Here is a 10,572-nt window from a genome sequence, read left to right as displayed (position 1 = left end):
TTAATGTCAGATACCCGGCACTACAGAAAGAGCTGTCACCACTTAATGTCTAGGTTTCAAATGTGAGAGTAACTTGCCACTGTAGGAAGTTCATTCCTTCTCTCTCAACCCAAAACCTCTGAAAAAAATCTTTCTTACTTCTCCACCTTCCAGTTGCAGAGAGACCTGGACGGAGACAATTCACAATTTTCAACCTCTCACCAAGTAGTCCACTTCTCTCATACGTGAAAGTCACATATGAAATAATTTGTCATGCTGAAACTGGCAAAATCACAAGCAGCATCACAGACCCTGACCCTACAAGCGCAGTATTATCTTTCTTTTCCATTCTTACCCAGTTTGGAGGCTTTCTTTAAAGAATGACTGTGAGAACTGGAAAGAGTTTTCGGGGGGGGGGGGAGTTGATGAAGTCCATCTAGAGAAATTGATGACATTTGGACAAATTTTCCGTTTGCCTCCAGGATCTAAAGTGTCTTCTGAATATTAGCTATAAAATCATACAAAAAAAAATCTTCTTTATACATTTTTGTGACCTGAGTAGAACAAGAGGTCTTGCCCCTCTATCAGCTTTCTTGAGTTTTATCGATTTTCAAACATGAGCAATTGTTGGACTGCCTTATATTGATGGAGGGGAGAGGGGACTCTTGACACTAACTTGCGCTTGATTAGCAGTTCTATTAAATACCAGCCACAGCCCAACTGAAAAACATAAACAAAGCCAAATATGCTGCCTGTGACATTTGCATAGCATTCTGAACCCCTCATCCACTTCACTCCCTGGCCAATGGCCTGGACTAGGATCAAATGATGAAATTACACATTAAGCACTATCATTTAAAACACACTGTATCATATAGCACTATGCTATGACTGGCCATAGATACTAATATGTTGCTGTAGCACTTGATGATGTGCTTGACAAATGTGCCCTTTAAGAGATGCCATAGTCAATGTCCCCAAAACTACATTTTGCAGGATATATGCAGTTTTCGCATCGTTAGCTCCCGTTGTTAGCGTGAATAGAGCCGCAGACAGAAACGGTCTATCAAACCGGATTAACCATCCCTTTGCCAGTGCAAAAAGCTCATCTCTGCCAATGGTCTTCCCGTTTTGTCCAGTTTCACGCTCTTTAAGGCATGCAGCGCAGCGCCCCGCGCCACGAGGGCGCAGACCTCACGCCAGGTTGTAAGACACGTTCAGAGGCTAGGCCAGCCCGCCCCCGCCCAGCGGGTGCCCTACTGGGCACACGATTTACAGCCGTTAAAAAACGTCCAGTTTCCCTAACGGCAGGCGCGGCGGCAGGCGTTGCTTGCGGCGGCAGGCGTTGCTTTCGCCAGCCGCCCCGGCCCCACGCCCCGGGAAAGCGCCCAGGCGGCCAGCCTGGGGCCGCCGCGGCAGCCGCGGCACCAGCAGCAGCGAGCGAAAGGCCATTACAGTACCGGCGAGGAGGATTTATTCCCCCGCCATTTCCCCTCCCCGGGGGCGGGGCTAGCGCTGACATGGCGGGAGCCCGGCCTGGTGGTCACGTGGTGCCTTTGCCGCGCCGCGCGCGCGCTCCCTTCCTCTCCTCCCCCCCTTCCCCTCCCCGTTCTCTCCTGTGGGTGGCGCGGGGCCGGGAGGCCTGCACGATCCCAGGGTGCTGTGCGCGGCGTGGGCTCCGCCATCCCGCTGGGAGAGACGGTCTGTGCCGGGGCCCTGCCAGCGAGACGCCGCACGGAGCGAGCGAGGGAGAGGGCAGAGCGCGAGCCCCGCCGCCGCCAAACGGACATGTCCGCGCGGAGCCCCTGAGCGGGACCGAGCCGCCCCTGCTCCCCTCCCCCTCCCCTGCTTCCCTCCCCCGCGCGGACGCCCGCATCAGCCGCCGCCAACATGGAGGCCGTGAACGCCTTCAACCAGGAGGTGGGAGCCGGGGAGCGGGGGAGGGGAGCGCGGCAGGGCGCGGCGCGGCGGGGGTCAGGCGAGCCGCCATCGCCCCCTTCCCCCCTCCTTCCCCCCTCCTTCCCCCCCTCCGCGCGCCGCTTCCGGCTCTGGGGCGCGCGGGCCCGGCTGGAGGCCTGCGGCGGACAGGGCCCGGGCAGCGCCCGGCCTGCGGCCTCCTCCTCCTCCTCCTGGCCCGAGGGGGGGGGGCGGCGGCGGAGGGGGGGGGGTCAGGTCTCCCGAGTAAGATGGAGGCGAGGAGGGTGAGGGCCGCCCGCGCTGGAGTTACCGCGGCCTGAAGCGCTTCCCGAGCGACGCTACAGCGCACGGGGCGGGGGAGGGGAAGAGGGCCGAGGGGATCCTTGCCGCCTGCCCGCCGCACACGCCGCTTTGCTCCTCGCCCCGCTCCAGAGTGACAGAGTTGCAAGGCGTTTCCACTGCGTGCGCCTTGATAAGGAAAGGGGGGGGGGGGAGCGGTGTTTCGAGAGCGCGAGACACTTTTATTTCCTAGCAGTGGTTTGGCGACAGACCTGCCATGTGAACGGGCAGCAAGTAGGATAGGCTGGAGGTTGAATAGAGAGAGAGGGAAATCTGCGAGGGCGCTTGCAGCTCGGCATAGTAGCGGTGGCTGGGGATGGGGCTAGAGGCTCTATCCCGACACTAGGGAGGTGGGAAAGTGGAAGGCATTCAGCCTCCTCCCGTGGTGCACGGAAGGTCCCCGTGTTCTGATGACTTTGTGGCACCATGGAGACCCGGTCAGAATTCAAGACAGAGCACACAACGGATGTTTTTTCCTGTTATATGACAAAACATTCTAATCTGTACTTTCTAAAGTTTCTGTCACGTAATTCAAAATGATTCTTGGATTAGATACAGCTCCCGTTTCAGGTTGGTAATTTGACTTTTGCAGATCATAACTGGACTATCGACCATGCTTATTGTCATTGCAGGTAATCAGTTAAAGCTAAAACAGAACCTGTTCCAGAATCTTTAATGCATTTTGAAGGTTAGGTTGTTGTGCATATTTGCTGAACAGAAACAGGAAAAATGGCAGACTACTCTCATGTGACGAAGTCATACTGTGTAAAGTTCACTCCCTGCAACTGTTCCTCAGTTGCACTAGAGGATCACAAGCAACAGAACTGAAAATCTACTCATCTTTAACTAAATTGTAAAAGTACAAAGTGAAATGTAGGTAGCAAACTCTTCCCATTTACATTTTTTTTATTCGTCCCTTTTATGGGTGTGTGTTACGCTGTTTTGAACCAGTGACATGTAAGGGTACAAAGCATCCTTCCGAAATACATCAGAGTTGAATGGCATGTGCACTGCGTTTTCAATTTTCCTAAAAGCAGAGGACAAAAATATTCTTACCTGACTAAATAGAAGTTCTGGAAGGTGGTTGCTTCCACTTCATTTATTTCAACGTGTTGCTCCCCGATAAGACTGAATTGTACAGTGCTTAGTGTTTGTCATACAACAAAAAATACTTTTTTGCTGACCTAGTTGTTAAAGTATGTGTGACTTTAGACCAACAAAAGTGTGTCTTGGATCCTAAGTCTAGCCGCAGTTTGAGAAATAGGCACATATTCTTATATCTTCTTCAGACATAGTAAAAGCCTGATGCTTTTGTCTGACGCAGTCAGAAATAGCGTGTGAAGTTCCGATAACCGTACGCTGAAACATGGTATAAACACACAGAATTTCGTTAAACACCAGTTATGAGGAAGAAAACTAACTTGCTAAATCTGTGCATTCATTTATACATGTGAGTAGTTCCGTAGGACGATTTATGCATAAAGTTAGCATGTTCATAAATTCAGGTTTTGGGTCTTTTGTGTAATTTCTGTGTTGATCATAAGTATGTATATGATAATAGATAATGACACAAAGTCTAGTTCTTAAATTGCCCTCTGAACTTCCCAGTGTTTGTTGTCTAAAGCTGTGCATGCAAAACAATACATACTAAAGTTTCAAACATCTCAGACTTTTTTTGATTTGGGGAAAATTTACAGTCAAATATTGTTAAATTTCTGGTCTTTCTCAATGAAAGTGGAGAGAGTCAAAGAGCTGTTTGGCAAAGGGTCTCAATGTTATTCACAGAATGATGGGAAAGTGAGTGTATGAGAAGAACTGTAGTGAGGTGGGCAGAGGAATCATCTGTCTTCTCTCATTTTCTTCTGCATAGGGGTTGTAGGGACTACAGAGGTATACCAGTCTTTACTTCACTAAATAGTTAAATTATTTTATTGAGGGTAGAATAGCTTCAACAAAGAAAATCAAGGTTATCCCAAAATACCCTGTGGGTCAAGAATGCCTGAACTTACTTGCCAAAATAACACCATTGTACAATGCCATCGTAGAAAGAGAATTGTGGTTTTATAATGGCAACTTTTAACTGCAGCAACCATGAGTTTTGCGCTGGACTTCCTTTGTGTGCTAGAGGTGATCAGTTTCCAGCTTTACTGCCCCTCCTTGTGTAGAAGGGGAGGCCGCTAGCTCTCTGCCAGTATACATGTGGGAGGAGGAGCCATTCATTACATCAGGTAGTTGTACATTTGGGATCTGTTGAGCTAATTTCGTGATTACAGCAATTTCTTGAATGGGGGGAGACCCAAGTTCAAATCACTTCTGTAAATTGGGCATCTTCCAATCTTTTAGATTGGTATCCTCTTTTCAGAAAAGAAGAGCTTAGGGAGGAAGAGAAAAGCACCAGCAGCATTATATTTATGCAAGTTGTTTTGGTTGAAACTGTTCACCCAGTTCAGTACAAATGGTTAATAGTTTTGGCTGCCTTAGGTTCCAGTTTCACTCAGAAGTTCAGTTTCTGTCCTTTGGGTTGTAGGCTTCCGACTGCGTATGATTACGTTGCAGTGAAGTAGCAAGTTTCTGCCTGTCAGCTAATTGTGATAACTATGTGATCTTAACTGCCCGTCTGAATTGTGAGGTAAAACTTAAATATAGAGGATTGAGCTAACACGTTACACTTGGCAATTGTGGTAAGCTAGGGAAGAACACTTAGAGTCAATTCCTTTGGCACTGCTCATGGGTGGTAACTTACACGGGTTGCGTAATTTGATCTTGTTTGATTGTGCTGCCCATATGCTTAATCCTGTCCCCTGTGTCTGTATTTTGAAAGTAAGTTTACTGGTTAATTTGTCTTTTTAAAATTTTCATTTTTCTACAGAAGTAAGCATGTGTTTGGTATTGACTTTTTTTTAAGTCCATTTGCACTCTAAGGAAATACTACCAAGTGGGTAGGTAGGACTTGACAGTTAGGTAAAATGGTATCTTTTTCACTGAGAAAATTAGTTTAAACGCTGTCCTGGAAAAATTAGTTGGAATTGATGCATTGTTTGGTGTATATGATTCGTCGTATTAATAGTACGCTGTTAGTAAATCACAAAAAGCAACTTGTTAATGGTACAAAACTTTGATATATTTTTTTAAAAAGCAAGCTTTAAAAAAAACACATTTGCCATGGTTTGTAGAATTTGTAACCCTTGCCATGTTTTAATTTAGGGGATATGTGTTTTCTTTAATCTGGAAAACTTGAGAGATAACTTACTAGTTATAAAAGTTAGAGACCAGAAAAAGAGATTTCCACGCACTTTTGCTGCTGGAAGTAGAATAAAGCCAACTTTGCTCTGTTGTAATGTTATATTTGTGTTGAGTAATGCAGTATATTCATTTAACTGTGTGTCTCAGGTGGGTAATAAGTGTTCTGTACTGCTAAAATGGTGACATCCCCCTTCAGTGTCCCTAGTTAACAAACAAAAGAGATGTTTATGGGATATTTCTTTCAAGTTACAGCCGCAGCTTGTCCCTTTACTATTTTTCCATATTCAGTGAACCAGGCAATTGTATTTTGATCTAGTATAGCAGTCTTATGCTAGTGGTTCATTTTGGAGTTTGCATGCTCTGTTATAATCTCCTCCCCCTCCCCCAATTCTTGTCTTTTTCATTCTGTTGTTGCCAGCAAGCTTTATCTCCCTCTTTGGAGAGAGCAGCATTCACAGGTCTTAACTTTGGTAATTGAAACATGGGTAACCTTTATTCTCTGTTGCTCCCTGTTTTTCCCCCCCACCCCACTCCAAGTCCTATAAATAGAGTTTGGCAGGATATCCTTCACAGTAGTTCTCCAGCAGTTTACTGAAACTCGTGAATCCCCCCTAGTTTCCCTCTGATGTATGACAAAGCAGCAAGGATGCAACAACCAATATTTGTGGTTGGAGGAAGGACTTACCATCACCATCTTCTGTGCATCCTGGCACCCTTTGTCTCTTTTGGAAAACAGTGAAAGCTGCCACCTGTTACTGCTGCCTAATACATTTCCCGTATTCCAGTAGGTGCAGTAGGGTGTATTTTTAAGTGATTGCTGCCTCCCACATATCTTGAGAGAGTGCTTAAGCAGCAGTTTGAATGTTATTTGAATGGTGTAGAAGGGGAAGGATGAGAGAGTGCCATTAGAGTTTTATATGGAATTTAGTCTCTTATTTACTCTGTGCCCGAGACTGGAATCATTGCAGAAGTACTGTGCACCTCTTTTGGGAAGGAAGTTGCTTTGTTTGCTTTTATGACCTCTTTGCAATAACTGAAAGAGCAGCATCACTGAAAGAGCTCTGCCTTTTTCTTCTGGACTAGCAAAACTGTTTCCAGAAATGTGGAAAGTTGCGATGTCTTATTAGAGACTCCTGGTAGGAAAAGAAATGAGATGAACAGCTTTTCAGGAAATAGGCAAGACTTATGAGCATAGAAGTAAACACACTGATCCTAAGAGGCAGGTAAGTTTCAAAAAATTATGCTACCATTTTTATTTGAGTGTTTTTGTAACAATGTTTCTCCCCAGTGATTCTGATTTTGTGAATAGTCTTTTTAGGCAATAGAAATAGCTTAGTGGATGAAGTATTATTTTGCTTGATTGCCTAGGGTTCATATCTGGTCAAATTTAAATCTCACTTTATTTTGCAAAGAATGTAGCCTGACAGCCATGAATTTTTTGATAGTCTCTTACCTTCAGCAGCTCCTTGTATTTGATGTGCTTCACAGCTCATTCAAGAATTTAAAACTTACATTGATCCTCTGAGACATAGCTGAGCGACAGAAGTTTGGTAGACATCATTACCTTTCTCCTTTTCTTAGAAGCTTAAGGAAGAATGGAGACGTGAAAAGGAAAGTAATTAATGGGTTTTATAGGGGAAGGAAAATATATCCAACTAATATATTGTCTCTGTACCCATGTGTATTTTTTTAAAGCTTCTGACCTTTTAAAGATCTGATTTTACATTAGTAGTAACGGTGCTTTGTTAACAAAATAGTATGATATCTGTACTTGTTAGTCACATCTGTGAACAAGTAACTACAATTAATTACATATAGGTGACTTGTGGTTTGGCTGCCTTGGGTGATTTCTAAATGCATAAATAAAATATATTCCCAAAACAATGAATGAATACTGACTCCAGGTAGTGACGCAGATTACTGACTGTGCCATCTGTGTGTGTAAAGCCTGCTTAGAGAAATGTTCTTGGACATGTTAAACTTGCTAAAGTTGTTGAGGGCTTGTTAGACTATTCTGTGAAAGTTAGAGAAGGCAGGTTGAAGGAGAGTATTGTAACAGTGGCCTGAGTGTTTGATATCCGCTAATCACTAAACACTAGATTTCTTTCAGTAGATCATGCATCTGTGCTCCCTCTTTTCTGTGGATATTATAAGTGTATAAAACTGAGCTGTGCCTCTCTATTTGTAAACAAAGATGCATCTTTATCGCGAAGAGACTTCGGCAGAAGAGCAAAGCCAGGGGAGTCACTTCAGGGCTTAAAAGGTAGTTTTACCTTCCCTTTTGATCTTTCCTATGATGTTATTTCATACTGAAAACAGGTAAGTAGACCTAAGATCATACATCAAGCTTGAGACACAACAAAAGACCCCTGATTTGTTCTCTTCTGTGCCAGGGGCTTATCCCTGGGTGATACTATTTCACTTCTTTCCGAGTAGTTACAGGCTTGGGAAGTGCAAGAGCTGGGTTTTTCCCTCGCCTTGTGTCTTATATCTTTTCTGTGGTGCCCCATTCCCTCTCTGGGGGCCTGCACCTATCACTGCCTGGTTTTGATTTTCCTGTAATGACCTCAGTAACAAAAAGAAGCTGACAGGATTCCCACATTTCGCCTTGCTCTTGTTTTTAAGGCGTGTGCTGTGCCCAGATGTGCTGTCTCTTTAGGGTTCTAAGGCAAGGCTGTGAGTAAAAGGAAAACACTCATTCTCCCCTTTGCTTCAAAACCCCATGGTTCTCATGCTTTTATGTAAAATAGACCCTCAAAAGGAGTAAACTATAGAATGGCACAATGAATATTTTGGTTCCTACTCCTCCCAGAATACCTTACCCAGGGCTTGGATGTGAATTTGGACAGGTTCTGCAGTTTGAGGTGGAAAACCTGCTTACTCTTACTTCATCTCCTGCCACTTGCTCTCTACAGTACTTCTACACTTTACCTTGAGTTTTAATTTGGGGGTGCTTACTAGCTTGCACTCTGAATAGCAGGCAATACAGTTAGTGTCACTGACGCTATGCAGTAAGATTTGAAGAGTGGCTCCTCTTTGTTACTAAATTACTAAGCCTGAAAATGAGCAGGTGATTCTTCCACTTCGGAAGTTTTTGGCATTACAAATTTTTTTGTTCTGTGCTTCCGTATTGCTGTGAAAAGTATGCAGGCATAGTCTTGAATCATTGTTTTGTATTGTGGCTTGAGTTTAGTAGGCAGTTTTGTACTTTAACTTTTTTTGTTGTACATGGGTTGATACAGCAGTGACAAAGAGGAGATTCCTTTTAAAGACATGGTGTTCCCCCAGTGCTGCCACATCACATAGACTTTCAAATATAAGGAGGGAGGTTCCAGAAATGTGTTTCAAAGTTCTTCCTAAATTGAAATGCTAGAGCTTGTGTAAAATAAAAGTGCCTTTTTCATATTACTTTGAACCTGTAAGACTATTGTACCTAGAACAATAGAGGTTCCTTTTCATAACATTTTGCGGCTAAACCTTTTTCCTAGTTTTTCTATATTGTTTTTCCCTAGTGTATGAAAGGATCCACATAGACAACAGGAGAGAATTCTCTTTAAACTACTGAAATTATGAGAACTGAATAAAGAAGCAAGTCTTGAATAGTCCTTAGGTTAGTCCTTGCTTAAAAAGGACATTTCACTTCATCTCTTTTCCCCTGCTCTCTCTTGCCCTACTGTGCTCCGCATCCTAGTAAACAGGGCTTTCTTTTGTTGCTCAGTGCTGAAACCCACCTTTCCTCAATGTCTTAACTTGATTGCTAGGGTAGTTTTTATTGACAAAGGAATGGGTTGTGGGGCAATGGACAGCAGAAATAGGAGTTTGGATCCATCTCCGCTTATTTCATCAACTAGTGGTGTCACTATGTGAGGAAGGGTGTTGCTTATTTCATTAACCAGGGGTGTCACTAGGAGGGGAAGGGTGGTAGGGAGCAACTGTGAAGCTGCTTGTTTTCTCCAGAAATCCAGTTATGGTTGGTAAGAATGTGGTGTTACAGAGAGAAGTCATTTCCTAGCAGGCCAAGCTTTACAGGGCAGAGCATTCCAGGGAAAGACTCTTATTGTGAAGAAGTAGGTGGAAAAAGTTCCCAAGCTGCAAGTTGTTGTTGCCTTTGCTATGTCTTTCAAATTTCTTTTTTTTTTTTTTTTTTTTTAAGTAAAGTGTAACTTTTTGCATCTAGTTTGCTGCTTTAGCTGGCCTTGATGCCCTTTGATAAATTAGATAGATATCTTTCAGTATTATTGAAAGGATATTCTTCTGAAAATAGGCTTTTTTTGCATATACTGATTTGGGAAATGTAGGTACATGAAAGAGGACACAAGTCTAGGTGAATATATGCAGATGTAAAGTACACAGAAGTAGTCTTATTGAAAAATTTTCCAATCTGACACTGAAATTTCATGGGGAACTACTAAGGTTGTTAAATTTTTAGATTTGCCTTTTTCTTCTTTAAAACATGTTTTTGTTACACTTGTAACTATGACACTGAAAAACTAAATAAAAGTCATCTTTAAAAGAGTTATTTGCTAGTCTAAAAAGCGTAAGAAAATTTAAAGACAACAAGTTTTTGATTTTTTTGATTTTGATGTGCTATTCCAGAAGATAGCGATAGGGTCGTGTGTGATGAGAGGTCAGGAATACATCTATATATGTATAAATGTAGATATTTCAAATATATTTGTATTTTGGTTTGATGTGTGTTTTAGCAATAGTTCATTCTGAGCTTTACTCCCTGGAAATATCTGCATGTACTGACCTCATTGGTCTTACTATGTTTTTGTTGCTGTTGCCCAGAGTGCTGTCTGTAACAGCAAAGGAACAGTTTACAATGATCTGCTCAGTCTGCTCTTGTTTATTCGTGGCTTATTAGCCTCAGTTCCAGCCTCTCATGTTCTTTAATTAATGGCTTCTCCGAGCTACCATATTGTTTATTGCATCCTCCCTTGCTACTTCAGTGCATCTAGTCAAATTCCCTTCTTCCTGCCCTCTGGCAGTTTGTCACTTCTTGGATTCTTTTATTCCCCTGTTGTTACATCATTCTTGGGATACCTTCTTTTCAGGCACTTTAGGCACTTTTTTTTTCTTTTTTTTTTTTTT

General features: G+C 43.3%; 1 protein-coding gene across 6 annotated transcripts in view; it reads left to right on the top strand.

Moving 5' to 3' along the window:
* The first annotated feature begins 1,615 nt into the window (after positions 1–1,615).
* SCAF4 (SR-related CTD associated factor 4) overlaps positions 1,616–10,572 on the top strand; it is a 48,601-nt gene continuing 39,644 nt past the window's right edge. For 5 of the 6 annotated variants that reach the window (XM_064524094.1, XM_026103568.2, XM_026103569.2 and 2 more), the window contains exon 1: positions 1,616–1,899. In XM_064524094.1, coding sequence (XP_064380164.1) covers positions 1,870–1,899 — 30 coding nt within the window. In that variant the 5' untranslated portion in view covers positions 1,616–1,869. Of the gene's footprint in view, positions 1,900–7,720; positions 7,742–10,572 lie in introns of those variants that run through there. The other variant, XM_064524089.1, reaches the window with a different exon arrangement.

This window comes from Dromaius novaehollandiae, chromosome 1, assembly GCF_036370855.1.
Source record: "Dromaius novaehollandiae isolate bDroNov1 chromosome 1, bDroNov1.hap1, whole genome shotgun sequence".
Taxonomy (NCBI): Eukaryota; Metazoa; Chordata; class Aves; order Casuariiformes; family Dromaiidae; genus Dromaius; species Dromaius novaehollandiae.
The sequence above is the reverse complement of the archived record's forward strand: the minus strand, read 5'-3'. Positions and strand labels throughout refer to the sequence as shown.